Source organism: Ruditapes philippinarum, unplaced genomic scaffold, assembly GCF_026571515.1.
Source record: "Ruditapes philippinarum isolate M1 unplaced genomic scaffold, ASM2657151v2 ctg19522_1_1_1_1, whole genome shotgun sequence".
Taxonomy (NCBI): domain Eukaryota; kingdom Metazoa; phylum Mollusca; class Bivalvia; order Venerida; family Veneridae; genus Ruditapes; species Ruditapes philippinarum.
Window position 1 is genome coordinate 1 of NW_026856811.1, and position 16,349 is coordinate 16,349.

General features: G+C 34.6%; 1 protein-coding gene and 1 long non-coding RNA gene across 2 annotated transcripts; one reads left to right on the forward strand and one right to left on the reverse strand.

Annotated features, from left to right (window-relative positions):
• Positions 1 to 1,894: 1,894 nt before the first annotated feature.
• Positions 1,895 to 4,738, reverse strand: LOC132747755 (protein PFC0760c-like). The gene has a single exon (XM_060737249.1). It carries the CDS (start codon positions 4,736 to 4,738, stop codon positions 3,530 to 3,532), a length of 1,209 nt encoding a protein of 402 aa, XP_060593232.1. The 3' UTR covers positions 1,895 to 3,529.
• Positions 4,739 to 11,806: 7,068 nt separating this feature from the next.
• On the forward strand, positions 11,807 to 13,048 carry LOC132747756 (uncharacterized). Its single transcript, XR_009628157.1, has 3 exons — positions 11,807 to 12,127; positions 12,628 to 12,704; positions 12,918 to 13,048. It is a non-coding gene; the product is annotated as an uncharacterized LOC132747756 (long non-coding RNA).
• The last annotated feature ends 3,301 nt before the right edge of the window (positions 13,049 to 16,349 follow it).

Here is a 16,349-nt window from a genome sequence, read left to right on the forward strand (position 1 = left end):
AAAACTTAATATAAGCCGTTTTGAAAAAAAAATCATATTTCAACATCTATAATAATCACAGATATACATACACTATTCTATTCAACTCCGTGTAATAATACAGTACAAGATAAAAATGTTCGCCGGAAAAAATTCGCACCCCTACCGTCATAATCACCATGTATTTTATTCCATTTCCAATATTTTCACATAATCCTTTGGTCCATCGACACAGAAGATATAATTCTTCACGATGATGGTCAATTTTAAACTTCAACGGTAATATAAACAACGCAACAGCCGAAATAAACATCAAGATTATCGCCGTTTTCCTCCAATTACAAAATCTTTCGATAAATTCAATGGACCAAACGGCTATGAACGAAGCTATCCGATTATGTGGTTCCCAAACTTAAAAGCGCTGCGCATTTTGCACACGGCAAAGCTGGGGCCACATAATCGGATAGCTTCGTTCATAGCCGTCTGGTCCATTAAATTTATCGAAAGACTTTGTAATTGGAGGAAAATCATGTAGGCCTCATTAATGACAGCCAAGTAGTTATATTACAAAAAGACCTTCAAATGTGTATACCAAAAGCATTTTTAGTTTAATATAAAAATATCAACCAAGGCAACTTGAGATGTTGAGTTATTGGTCAGAAACCATCATTAAGTAGGCCTACAAGGTCAATATGACATTGACCCCTTGACCCAAAAATCAATAGGGGTCATCTACTGGTCATGACCATTCATCATACCAAGTTTGAAGTTCCTAGGCCTAAAGGGTTCTTTAGTTATTAATCAGAAACCGTTTTTACCTACAAGGTCAAAGTGACCTTGACCTTTGACCCCTTGACCCCAAAATCAATAGGGGTCATCTGCTGGTCATGACCAATCACCATACAAAGTTTGAAGTATCTAGGCCTAAGCGTTCTTTAGTTATTGATCGGAACCCGTTTTCACCTACATGGTCAATATGACCTTGACCTTTGACCCCAAAATCAATAGGGGTCATCTGCTGGTCATGGCCAATCACCATACCAAGTTTAAAGTTCCTAGGCCAAAGCTTTCTTTAGTTATTGATCGGAAACCGTTTTTACCTACAAGGTCAATGTGACATTGACCTTTGACCATAAAATCAATTGGGGGTCATCTGCTGGTCATGACCAATTACCATACCAAGTTTGACGTTCCTTAGCCTAAGCATTCTTTGGTTATTGATCGGAAACCGTTTTTAATTAAAAGGTCAATGTGGCCTTGTCCTTTGACCCCTTGACCCCAAAATCAATAGGGGTCATCTGCTTGTCATGACCAATCACCATAACAAGTTTGAAGTTCCTAGACTTAAGAGTTCTTTAGTTATTGATTGGAAACCGTTATAACCTACAAGGTCTATGTGACCTTGTCCATTGACTCCTTGACCCCAAAATCAATGGGGGTCATCTGCTGGTCATGACTAATCACCATACCAAGTTTGAAGTTCCTAGGCCTAAGCATTCTTTAGTTATTGATCGGAAACCGTTTTTACCTACAAGGTCAATGTGACCTTGACCTTTGACCCCTTGACCCCAAAATCAATAGGAGTCATCTGCTGGTCATGACCAATCACCATACCAAGTTTGAAGTTCCTAGGCATTACCTCCCTTGGCAGAATTGTAAGAGTCATTTTTCATTGACTCGCCTATAGTATAACGCTAACATTATAGCGCGTCTTTACACTATGTTTGTATAACGCTAATGACGGCACGTCAAAATATATGCACGGCCGTGCAATACCATTTTTACGGAGTCGCAAAATCGGCACGGGTGTGTGATAAATATATTTATTTCATGCTTACCAGTGTTTTATTGTAATATATCAGGTGATTATATAGAGGATATTTGTTTAGTTCAGTGTAAGCTCGGAATATATTTCACCGAGTGAGCACCAAAAGGTATATCTCACGAGTGGCGCAGCCACGAGTGAAATATGGACTTTTGGTGTTCACAAGGTGAAATATATTTCGATCTTACACTAAACTAAACAAATTTTCTTTTTATTATATGCAAAGAAACGTTTTAAAAAGACATTAAACCAAATACTGAATGAAAAGCGCGCCAAAAAATAATACGACGTGACGTCATTTACGACGTCACGTCATTAAGTTGGTACCCAGAACTGTGAACGCTGGTATTTCACTGTAACCACGTAAGGGGCTTAATTAAATTCAAAACAGTGAAATTATCAAAGTGGTAATTTCACTGTTTCAAACAGTGAAATTACCAGTTTTATTTCACCGATATATTTCTATAAACCACCGAAAAGCATGTAATAAATTCTGATAAACCACTAGTGAAATTTATAAAATATAATTTTTTTACTGTAGCCGGACTATATCTGAATGCGGATGAAAAGAAAATCATAACTAAATGGAATAACAGGCAGAAATAAATGCCGTCATACGTAAATTTTGCTTCTTTAGGAAAAGAAAGTCGATGTCACCATAAATCATGGTTAAAATGTAACAAAATAAGAGAAATCTAACAGAACTATATTTCAAAATTGATGATGTGACGTCATGATGTGATGACGTCACAAAGGAGAATGCGCGACGTTACGCGACAAAATCAGTAAAAAATACTTAAAATCACTTAAAAAGCATGAAATAAAAAGAAAATTTATTTGTTTTACATATAAGATTGAAATATATTTCATTCGTGAACACCAGCTATTATATTTTCACTCGTGGCTACGCCACTCGTGAAAATATTGCATCTGGTGTTCACTCAGTGAAATTATATTTCAATCTTACATGCAAAACAAACAAATATCCTCTATATATAATCTAAACAGAGCTTGTATACATGACGTGATCAATATATAAGAATGTTTATAATGTCATCACATTGATTTCTATTGATGTGAACATGCCTGATAAATTTAGCTTAATGCTTAATCGGTCACCTTTAGCTTCATCAGATATCTCATCAATGCATATTGAAATAAATCGAAAGTAATTGTATATTTTTACATGTTACTAGTTTAAAATGTTAAACTGATCAACTTTGAATCAAATAGAATTGATGGATATTAACGTCCCTTTTACATTAGACAAAAAACATTTTGGACTATTTCTTACAGATCCTCGCCATCCTCGCCCTTCATTTTTCTTTAATTAGCATTGCCTGATAAAGTTTGTAATATCAGAATGTTTGAAATAGATACTAGGAATTGTATAAATTATACAACAAAATATTTGTTAAATATAACTGACACTTGCTCGCATGAAAAAACCGTAACTTGTCCGTATTGAAATTCAAAACATATAGACATGTACTTATCTAGTTTGTGAAAATTACTGATTACTTTCAAATAATACTTTTTCATAAGTAGAAAATATAGTGCTTGGTATTTAAATGTTAATGTTAACAAACCTTGTATAGAAGTATTTATATATTAAATATTAAACGTGTTAATAAGATTTAAAAACACCATTATTTATAATCATTTTTTGATTCAGATAGTGAAAGGTTTCATCACAAACGTCATATTGGTCGTTTTGATAATCATTTACATCAAAATTATCAGCATTCCAGTTATGAACATCATCGTCATTATCTTGATCATTTTCACGATAATCATTAAAGTCATCATTATCAGCATTCCAGTTATTATTATCATTGCCATTATCTTGATCATTTTCACGATAATCATTAAAATCATCATTATTAGCATTCCATTTATTATTATCATTGCCATAACCATTATCTTGATCATTTTCAGAATTAAGTGACCACCGTAATCATCGGGATCATTATGATCAGCGTTATCAGCGTGATCATGATAATTACCGATATCATCGTGACCTTTGTAATCATTGTGATCATCAGGATCATCGTAATAATCGTGCTCATTGTAATCATCGAGATCAATGTAAACATTGTGATCATCATAATGGTCATCATCGTGATTATTGTAATCATCGTTATCACCATAATCATCGTGATCATCGTAATCATCATGATCATTGTAATCATCGTAATCATCATAATCATCATGATCATTGTAATCATCGTGATCATCATAATCATCGTAATCATCATGATCATTGTAATCAGCATGATCATCGTGATCATCATAATCATAGTGATCATCGTAATCATCATGATCATTGTAATCATCGTGATCATAATTATCATCGTAATCATTGTAATCATCATGATCATTGTAATCATCGTGATCATCGTAATCATCATGATCATTGTAATCATTGTAATCATCATGATCATTGTAATTATCATTGTAATCATCGTGATCATCATAATCATCGTCATCATCGTGATCAGTGTAATTATTGTAAGTATCGTGATCATCATGATCATTGTAATCATCGTTATCACCATAATCATCGTGATCATAGTAATCAGTGTTATCATCATTATCATCGTAATCATCATGATCATTGTAAACATCATCGTGGTCATCATGATCATCGTCATCATTGTAATCATCCTCAGCATCGTAATAATCGTCATCATCGTAATCATTGTTTTCATTATTGTAATCATCGTGATCATTGTAATCATCGTGAGCATCGTAATAATCGTGATCTTCGTAATCATTGTAATCTTCGTCATCATCGTAATCATTGTTATCATAGTTATCATGGTCGTATTCCTCCGTATAATCGTCAATGTGATCATAATCATTATAGTTATTATACATTTCCTCATCGTCACCGTCATATCCGTAATCGTCATCAAATCCGTGAGATTCCATTATTATTGTCTCGAACGGCTGATCTTTACTGTATCTATTTCGTTCTTCAAGTCAGGCAAATTACACATCGCCCCTAAGCGCAAAATTGCCTGTAATGATATCAAATAGAAAATGAAAATAATACCCCCCACTTTATATTAATATACTGCTTATGTACTGAAATACATGAGTTTAAATGTATTCATTGCAGTTTAAGAGATAAATTAGTTGTGTCTAGTTGAGACATTTAGATAAATTTGTTCTGACTTAAAATAGCCATTATCTTATTTATTTAAATTAAGATAAGCCAAATGTTGAAATACAGCTGTAGTCAGTGAAAAAAATAAAAACCATGTTTGAGGAACTATTATATTCGTTAAGCCCCATTTACACTGATCCAGTTATGGCCACGGTATCGCAACGGTGACTTAAACCGGTGAACTGGGGTGTTCCGTGGTGTTTTCTGAAAGATCAAATTGCGCTTACACATCCCCAACAGAGCTCATGTGTATTCACGATTCAGTAACCGATAAAGCACCGGATATATACGATAAGTGCCGATGCCAACCCGGTGTACTCCCGGTTGATCCCAGTGGAGACCCGACTAGACACGGTTTCATCACGGTCCATTCCGACCATCGTAGATTTCGCCACGGCTAAGCTACGGGTGATGCTGGTACTGTCCCGGTGACACCGCGGTAATGCGCCGATGCTTCAATTTTTGAGAATAAAACTGCTTGAACACGTTGACATAAGTCATTTTGCAAAACAGCAGCAGAGATGCCACCCAAAGGAAAGGGGAACAAAGTTGGGAAAACTGTGCTTACAACGCCTGCAGAGGTTGAGGTACCTTTGGAAACGACTCAGGGAAGGGCAGTTAGGAAAGCTTACCTCAGAAGAAATAGCAATGAATGGCCCTTCTACGATTTCACTTAACAAAATTATCCACAGTAGCTTTTCAAGTGTATATATGCCTGTTCTTAAAATTGCCTGTTATCGGCATGAGGTTGTGACGCCACCGTCTATCACTGTTGTATAACCGGGACTTGACAACAATATGCGTCCGGGACATTACCTAGTTCAACCGGAGCGTTGTCGCCAATGACCGTAGCTCTGCCTGTTTACATCATGTCATCACCGGGGCTCTACCTTTTTTTTAACAATTATTAACATGAATCCCGGTTTACTACGGTTTGTCATGGTATGGATGCCGTATAGATACGGTGGTTCCCCGGCGATTCCCGGTGCCAAGCCGATAGAACACGGTCATGGGTTTCCTTGCTAGTGAGTGTCGGTGAGCCCCGGTTGTATTAAACATTTAAACACAACCGTGGCGATCTCCCGGTTTGTCCCGGTTCACCAACTGTACCGGTACTTCGCGGAATCGATACGACTCTACGCCGGTTAACCACGGTTGATCCCGGTAAGCAAACCGGGACACCAAACCGGGACTGTGTAAATGGGGCTTTAAAGCAAAGCAATAAGAAAATAACATTTATTTACTACGTGGTTTTTTAAACGTATAAGATCTATGTGATACGTATTTAACCAGTTTTGCCAAATAAGGTTTCTAATCACCTTTTCAGTAATGTCCCACTTTTCTCCGAAGGCCCTTTGATCTAGAATTGCTTTTTGTAGATGATTAATCTGAAAGCAAAAGCACAATACATAAACACCAGTAAAGAAGTAATTGTTTGTGTTTTTTATTTTGTTGTTGTTGATTTAAACATTTTCTTTAAGCTCGATTGTGAAACAAGTTCTTGAAACTTATATTTATCATTTTCGTGTCCGATTCCTGAAGCCAACCAGTACTGGTATAACATAAAAAAAAATATGGTCGTGGCCCGATTAGGGGTCGAATAAATGATCCCAGGGTAGAGAGGCAGTCGCATTAACCGCTAGGCCAACGCTATTCTTTTTTTGTTAACAAATAAACTAAATATTAATATTAAAACATTTAAAAGTGTTTTTGACTTGTCTAAAAATATTAGCTTATATCACTTTATTATAATTTACATGTGCTAAAAGACAAACACTTCAGAAAATATTTTACCTCATTTCGAATCCGTACAATATCTGCAACTTCCCCAACTTCAGTTTCGGGTATATTTTTGTTGTCTTTCTCAGCCCACCATTTACATTTGCCATCGAGTCGGCATATATTCTTCAACAAATAAACCAACAAAGTGATATCGAATCTTTCTGAGCTCGGAGGACCAGTTTTTGGGAAAAGCAAATCATATTGCTTCTGATTTTTCAGCTTTTTACTTCTGCCATTGTTGATTTTCTTTGTGAATTTGTTTATCTCTTGGTGAAGTTGTGGTCCTGGTGGGACAGTGAGGTCAAACCTAGCTTTAAGTACAAGGGTTGAAAGTTTGACAACCATCAAGTTAAGCCGAACATAGTTTTGTTCTTTTTGTTTGTCCATTGCGAAGGATGCCACCAATACGTATTTTTCCTTCCTTTCTACTGTATCTCTAAAATGTATAATTTCACAAAAAAATATACAATGTATTTATAATTTGAAATTTTTATCCGAAATAGTTGAATGGAAACTCTCCTCTCTCTAAAATCATTATCACCATCATCATTCATCATTATTATTATTATTATTATTTATTATTATTATTATTGAAAGGTTTCTATCTAAAGACAAAATTATTGTAAGGAAAATCAGATATTCAATTTATTAAATATTAATTTGTATATATAGTTTTTAATATTTCATAAAATCTGCCCAGGTTGGTGTGACTATACGAGAGGTTTAAAGACAAACAATATGAAATATCATTTTCATCATTTTTGACAACTGTTATGTAATATGAACAGTTATTATACAGTTTATTGGTTCACATCAGGGGAGCTGTCTTGGTCCGTGGCTCTATCTCACATATGCGGGAACCCTATTTGATGTGATATCACCAACCATATCTGTGTACGGCTTTGCTGATGACCACATTGCTAGTCAACGCTTTCGACCAACTTCAGTGACCAATGAACTTAACGCTATAAATCAACTTGAAGACAGTGCTATAATCATCAATGACTGGATGAATGCCAATAAACTCAAAATGAACACCACTAAGACAGAATTCATTATGTTTGGTAGTAAAGCCCAACTTGGTAAATGTTCAATTAAAGAAATTGATATCGCCGGTGATAAAATTCAAAATGTCATAAGATACTTAGGTGCCTACTTAGACGAGAGCCTAAGATTCTCAACAGATGTTAAGACCAAGTGTAGAACTGCCATGTTAAATTATTTGAGAACAAAGAGCATTCGCAAATATCTGACTCAGGACGCCACACATTTCCTAGTATTGTTGCTTGTAATCTCACATTTGGATTATTGCCACGCTATATTGTTTGGCATTTCAGAAAGTGAGTTACAGAAATTACAGCGTATCCAGAATATGTGCGCTAAACTTGTTTTGCAACGCGGAAAATATGATAGCTCCAAAGACTCTTTGTTTGAACTGCATTGGTTACCAATTAAAGCTAGAATCAATTTTAAAATGCTATGTACAATGTATAACTGTTTCATTGGCAATGCTCCGGTTTATCTAACAGAATTGTTACACAAACCTGTCATAAAAAGACCAAATGTGAGATCTGTTGATAATATGGATTATTGTTTTGCTGTCCCCTTTAACAGAAGGAAAACTTTTAACGACAGAAGTTTTAGTACCGTTGGTCCAACTCTCTGGAATAAATTGCCTCTGTATATAAGACAGTCTTCGACTTTTGACATGTTCAAGAAAAATGTCAAAACCTACTATTGGGAAAGGAATTGTTATACGTAACATTCAATTTAATTATTTTATTTAAATACATAAACATATTACGTATTCATAGGCATACATTCAATAGCAGCGGACAGACATGGTAAGAGCATGAGCATTGATGCATCGATACCATGCATTTATTACATGCTTTTCGGTGGTTTATAGAAATATATCAGTGATATAAAACTGGTAATTTCACTGTTTGAAACAGTGAAATTACCACTTTGATAATTTCACTGTTTTGAATTTAAGCCCCTCACGTTGTTTCAGTGAAATACCAGCGTGCACAGAACTGGGTACCAACTTAATGACGTGACGTCGTAAATTACGTCACGTTGTATTATTATTTGGCGCGCTTTTCATTCAGTATAAGGTTTAATGTCTTTTTAAAACGTTTCTTTGCATATAATAAAAAGAAAATTTGTTTAGTTTAGTGTAAGATCGAAATATATTTCACCTTGTGAACACCAAAAGTTCATATTTCACTCGTGGCTGCGCCACTCGTGAAATATACCTTTTGGTGCTCACTCGGTGAAATATATTCCGATCTTACACTGAACTACACTTGTTAATATATATAGTAACAAAATTGCCTATGATTTCAACTGATTATGAGTGTCACGTGACCTATTATGAGTTTGCGGCACGGGGCCAAGAACTAGTTATCAGCCCGCAGAACATGTGCACGTGCACAAACTGAAACAATGACGTCATATTTTTCGTCATCAAACAGTTAACTGTAAAAGTGAAAATAGGTTGTCAGCACAAATCCCTTTATTTTTATTATGAGAGCTTAAGCGTATTTAGTACAAACACATTTTTGTTACTATTGAAATTTGAAGAAATAATACGACAAATTCATTCCGAAAAAAATGAAAATAAAACTTGCTTCTAGATTCTACTGCTTTGAACACACAAACAGTAAACATCTCTGTACAGAACAGTAGAAGAGTAGACAAGAATTTCAACGAAAGAACTTTGTTGTTGTTGTTTTTTTTTTAATGCTACTATTAGATCTACCAAGTGTATTAAATACATTAATACACGTCAGAGTAGGGCCGGAAGGTGATAATCGGCCCTGAATGAATATTGGCCCTCGGGCTAAAGCCCTCGGGTCCATTATTCTTTTTGCGGGCCGATTATCACCTTGCGGCCCTCTCCTGCCGTGTATTAACCTCTTAATCCTCTATGTAATTAATACCATTAAATTAAAATGTAAACACAAATGTCATATGGAAATTAATGAAGACGAAAAAAAAAAAGAGCAAAAACACAACACTTGTTGATTCTATACACTGGTGAAAAATAAAGATGATCCCGTTTATTGTTGGTACATTAATACTGTACTGTTATTAATGATATTATGATTTTACTCGCCGACTTTCCTTGTTGATCTTGTTTATCATATTTCAGTACCAGATAAGGATTTTTATAATTTAACATAACTTAGTTTTTGTCAATATTGACCTGAGTCTCATGGAGTATTTTGTTACTTTTCGTAATTTTTAATTTGATTTGTAACGATAAAAAAGTTATCGATACTAACGTCGTCGAAAAAAAAATAACACACGTACATGTTTTTTTCATTAAAATATAGTACATGTATTTAAAGAACCAATAAGTCTAAGATTTCCTGATATTAGTAGTTCGATTAACAGAAATTTACAAGTGCACATGGAAATATTGACAACATTTGCTTAGAAAAAGGTGAATTACAGAACGACTGATATGTATATCATAACAAGAGCTGTCGGTAGGACAGCAACGCTCGACTGTTCTTAGTGCTTGATAGTAAAAAAAATGCTTGATACAGTTACCTCCTCCTGTTTACAGGTTGGGGTCATGATGGTGAACAAGTGTGCAAAGTTTCAAAGCCATATGTCAATGGACTTTGAAAATATTTGAACTATTACAAAAACTTTAACGTAAATTCTAAGTCGAAAAAGGGGCATAATCCTGTCAAAATGCTTGATAGAGTTACCTCCTCCTGTCTACAGGTTTGGGGTCATAATGGTGAACAAGTGTGCAAAGTTTCAAAGCCATATGTCCATGGACTTTGAAAATATTTGAACTATTACAAAAACTTTAACGTAAATTCTAAGTCGAAAAAGGGGCACAATTCTGTCAAAATGCTTGATAGAATTACCTCCTCCTGTCTACAGGTTGGGGTCATGATGGTAAACAAGTGTGCAAAGTTTCAAAGCCATATGTCAATGGACTTTGAAAATATTTGAACTATTACAAAAACTTTAACGTAAATTCTAAGTCGAAAAAGGGGCATTATTCTGTCAAAATGCTTGATAGAGTTACCTCCTCCTGTCTACAGGTTGGGGTCATGATGGTGAACAAGTGTGCAAAGTTTCAAAGCCATATGTCAATGGACTTTGAAAATATTTCAACTATTACAAAAACTTTAACATAAGTGTTTACGCCGACGCCGACGCAGACGCCGACGCTCGGGTGACTACAATGCTCTACTTATTCTTATCGAATAGTCGAGATAAAAAGTAATGTTTACAATTTCTATTGCAGTTATAAATAAGTACTGTTATTTATGATATTATGTATATATATATTCTGTTTAAATGTTGTGCGTCTGTTTTCATTCCTTATATACAATACGAGGGTTGTTCGGGAAGTTCTGAGAATTGTTTTATAGCACACGTTGTAGTCGGGTAAGCGTAAATATAAATATATACGCATTTATTTCAATATAAACTGTACAGTATCTGAAAATATCATCATCATACACACAGAAACTAAAACATAATAAAAATAGTAAATAACCATATAACAAACACCCGGAGCACGCCGACGTCATTTGCAACGTTATGCGACGTTAAAGTCCATCGATCGTCGCACCTTTTCAACGTAGTCACCTGCAATTTCTATGCATTTCCTATGTCGACTGATTCACTTATTGTATGTTTCCACGTACCAGCTATCGGTAAAGGACGAGACTATAGCTTGCGTATGCTTAACAAGATCGTCACCCAGCAAACACATGACGTTAAAATAACGTCGGAATAATGTTAGATTTTGGTCACGACGTCGGCGACCAAAATACGACGTAAATCTGACGTTAAAATACCGATGTCTAATAGACGTTTCTTTTTGACGTCGTACTAACGTCTGGTTCTGGTCGGTGTCCTGATGGTAGGTAAAAAAATAACAAAAAATAATCCTTATTCGCTGTTGTAATCATTTAAAAAAATTTTCAAATGTTATTTGGATTACAAATGAAGTGTTCTTATATAAATACAGACCAAGATCGAGGCGCTGCAACCTAATAAAACATATAGGTGGCGCTGTATATAGGCAAGTTACATGTGTTATTGTTATGAAATCTATTTATAGCCACAGATCTGTTTACAAGTTCCAATCATTTAATGTTGTAATATTATCATTTGTGGTACATTATATGTATCAAAATTACGAGTTTTTAATAGTGCTTTAACATTTAATCATAGTGATAGAAAAAGGAAAAGAAAACATAATTAACCTATAATTCGAATCTAAAGTCACGTGGATGGAAATTCAAATTCGTAGGCGTTACGTTTTGGCTGTCGGTCAGGAATCGGGATGCATTGATAAGTGAATATTATAGATTTTCTTGAACAAAAAGGTCAGTTTAATTTATTTAGATTCATTTCTACTTTGTATTTGATAAATAATTGCATGATTGCAAGCACTCTTTAATTTAATTATCATTATTTGAACAGCTGAAGTAAAATGTCACACAAATTCGCGATAATGTCTAATAATAAATCTTTTTAAAATTGACATGTTTTAACTCTGCTTGTGAAGAGTTTATAATATGCCTTTCAGTACTACCAAAGAGAATGCTTAGTTTTCATATTTCTCTTAAACTGTGATGTTTTTGTCAGTTAAAATTTGAGAATTGAGAATGAATTTGTACGATTTCGAGCATTTCGGACCAAGACGTTTCGGTCCCAAATAACCCAAAACGTTCCGGTCCCAAATAACCAAAGACGTTTTGGTTCCAGACATTTCGGCATTAAAGCTTTAATTCAAAACTATGAAATATTTAAGACTTCCTTAACTGTTCTATTTCAAACGTAGAATATATACAGTACATAAGTTATAATATAATTTTCTTTTCAGGTAGTTAAAGTGTTGGACATGCTCTCAAAGGTCGGAGGGACGGAAACACGTGAATATGTAAAAAGAAACATATGAAAGTAAGATTTTTGTAAATTCTATTACATACTTTAATCCATACTAAACTGGAGTTTAAAAGCGGCTTTTTAAATGTTCAGCATTTATGTTTACTTTTAATTTTTGTTAAAGCTCTCTTATAAAAAGTTGGCAAAATTGTACATTAAGTTAAGATAACCATGAAAACATTTTTGCTTGTTATTTTTACATGTTTCATAAATTTCTCTTTTTTTCAGTGAAAATGATGTCACACACGCTATTGGGCGCTACAAACGCTACATATCCTCCGGACAGACGAGGGGTGCTGAAAGAAGGTCATATCTTAAAGCATCACACCTCAAATTCGTGCTAATTCTCATGGATATCTAAAAGTATAACTTTGTGAAGTAACTAAGACAGCAATTTATACATTACTGACAATTATCAAAGGAGGTCAAAATATGCAAAATGGCACTAAATGTTTTAGAAATGCTGTAGAAATATAGTTAAAGTACTGAAAATCTGTCATAAATTGCTTTAAACATTATTATCAGAATCTTTTAACTTTTCTTAAAATTATAATATTTTCATTATTTTATTTGATAAGAAATGTGCATACATTGTTTTGTTCTTTAATATTTGTACATGTTTTCTTAGTTTCATTTATGTCATTGTTTTTGTAATACTTTTTGTTTTGTAATTAACTTATTTTATGTTTTATTTTGTTTAATTTATGAAAATTATTTAACCTTGCAGAATTTACTAAAATTGTATATATCAGCTTAAATTTGCAACTTTTATTTTAAATTAAAAGAGCATGAAACATATTTTTGCTTTTAGTTCTCTGTTATACATTTCATTTGAGGGAAAGTTACTTAATAGAATGAGTTAAATTAAATTCGATCAAATCAGGATTAGCCAGAAAATATTTATGACGTGGTGAAACAAAAAAAGATTAGGGGAATGATAAGATGAAGGTCAGAAAATGATCAGATTTAGGGCAGAAAAGGGTTAAATTTTAGGTCGGAAATGGTCAGATTGAGGTCGGAAAATGGTTAGAAACTGGTTAGATTTAGGTCGGAAAATGGTCAGATTGTGGTCGGAAAATGGTCAGATTGCGGTCGGAAAATGGTTAGATAATGGTCAGATTTTGGTCAGAAAAAGGTTAAATAATGGTTAGATTCTGACGTCTACCTGACGTCAGATTATTACGTCAAAAATACATTCAAATCCAACCGTTTTTCCGACCGTCATCCGACGTCAGAACCTGACTTAAATCTGACGTCAGTATGACGTCTTGTGTTTGCTGGGCAGCTGAGTCAAAGCGTTTTCCACGCAGCTGTGATTTGAGCTCCGGGAACACACGGAAGTCCATCGGAGCGAGGTCCGGGCTGTAGGATCGTCTTCGATCGAGTTTCTTCCTTCTTTAAAACGAGCATGCCATCTATACACTGTAGCCGGACTGCATTTCTTGTATTTTCCTGTAGAATTGATCATTTTCATTGTTTCTGTGGAAGACTTTTCCAGCGCAACACAAAATTTCACGATGCTTTGAAATTCAACGTCACCTATCGACGTCATGTTGTTTACTCAGTGGCTCTGGGCAACAACTTTAAAACAATGTTGATTCGTTGAGAATTTAAATAACGTTATGATATTTTCAGGAAATGATGTCATGACGTTCCGCTGCTGACCAGCGTTTTCGCGCATTTTTTACGTTATCAAAATTACGAAATATTATTAGTGTAGCGCGTTATACCTTTCTTTAGAGTCGGACTGCTCCGGTGCGGCGTTATAGTGTTGCTATGGTTACTGCTATTTCCGGCTATTGTTGTCTGATTCTATTCAACTTTTAGGAAAAGTTCCGTGATATGCTAATCTTAGTATGTGCAAAATATTACGTCTTAGAAACAAAAAATATAGGAGATATGACAAAATTCTCAGAACTTCCCGAACAACCCTCGTATTTGACTTGATAACTGATTGTGTATAACAAATTACGGCTTCATGCGATTTCACTTATTATCACTTATTATTCATTCTAACAATCACGTGATTTTGTCACTATAGACAAAGAAGGAAAACAACTGGTGTTAAACTGCCAATAAACACCGGTTAGGGACTACTTGTATATGCGCTGTTATGTTTTCACCCTCGATTGTATAGTTTACAAAGCAGTTTAAAGCAACAATGAAAATCATTTTTATTTATATTTTCAGTTCGTATAATGTTTTCTTTTCATACTATTCCGAAATAATATCTCACATACACTAACGCCACATATTAGATCCATATCAGTTAATAACAAGAAAAGCATTGATGCAAAGCATCAAAGGGCGTCCAAGCAAGAAATGCAGCAAGTGAAGATGAACTAGTAGACATATGATGACAAGATATTCTTATAAACTTTTCAATGGTTTTTACCAGAATTGTATATCACTTATGAATGAGCGGACGAAAGACATTGTTCATTATGAACTTTGATTGGCATGCTAGAGATTAGAATATTACTTGTTATTTCTTTATGACCGTGGTTATTAATAGCAACGGATTTTGTGTGTTTGCGTTTGTTTACCCTCGCCACTGGAAAGAGCGGACGCCAAATATTTTGACAAAACGGTGCCAATCCGTAAGCATCCTAAGTATACAACTCATTCATAAACAAGCTGACGTTATTTCATACAGACAAGAATGATAAATGGGGCACTGATGTAAACACAATACGACGTAAGTTTTTATTGTTGAAAACTTGATAAAATAACGTTTTTCTTATTATTTCTTTTATTTAATAATTTCTATATCTTCGCAACAGTCGGTGCGAAAATCGAACAGCGTTATACGAAAATCGGCACCGGAAGTTATTACCGCTTGAAAAATAACATTAGTGATTTTCCTTATTTCATCGTGTTAGAATCGAAATAACATCGGCCTGAGAGGTGTATATCGGCTATTTAACACCGGTTTTATCGTTTTAATGCGACAAAATTAACCACTCAGGCCTACGGCCTTCGTGGTCAATTCCTACGCATCAAAACTCCAAACCGGTGTTAATTAGCCGATATACACCTCTCAGACCGATGTTATTTCTTAAGTATATCTGTTAGATTATATATAATAATCAAACTTGTAAACACATTTCTTGCATATCAGACTGGCGTTTCCGTGCCGGAAATTTCATCTGGCATGGGGGGTTCCAGATGAGTCGCGTGCTGTACACTGGCACGATAAAGATGACGTCATTTTACCATTATGAATGATTTTGTAATTCATACGCTGTTGAATGAAAGTAGTTACGATTGTAATGATATAAATTTTCATTGAAAATAAAGAATAAAGAATTTAAAATATAATGGAATATGGTAGAATATGCAAGAAAAAATATCTGACATAATTATGTTTGCGCTTCGGATCGGAATATCCGTCCCGAGGTGACCCGCCCATTTGGCGGTAACGAGGCTTGACAGATATTATTATTCCATATTATTATTCCATTTTTTTCTATATTTACATAATAATCAAACTTGTAAACACATTTACATTTTTTCTATATTAACGTCTATATGCACATTATTTTTTCGAAGTTAACTTCTTCAAGTACATTATAGAATTAGGGGTCAAAATGTCAGGTTAATTTAAGGGGTCTTAGTGTCTTAGGGGTCTAAGTGTCATGGGTCGAGATGTCTTAGGGG

Excerpts from the sequence above, each read along its gene's own strand:
- LOC132747755 (XM_060737249.1), bottom strand. The coding sequence starts at position 4,738 with ATGGAATCTCACGGATTTGATGACGATTACGGATATGACGGTGACGAT.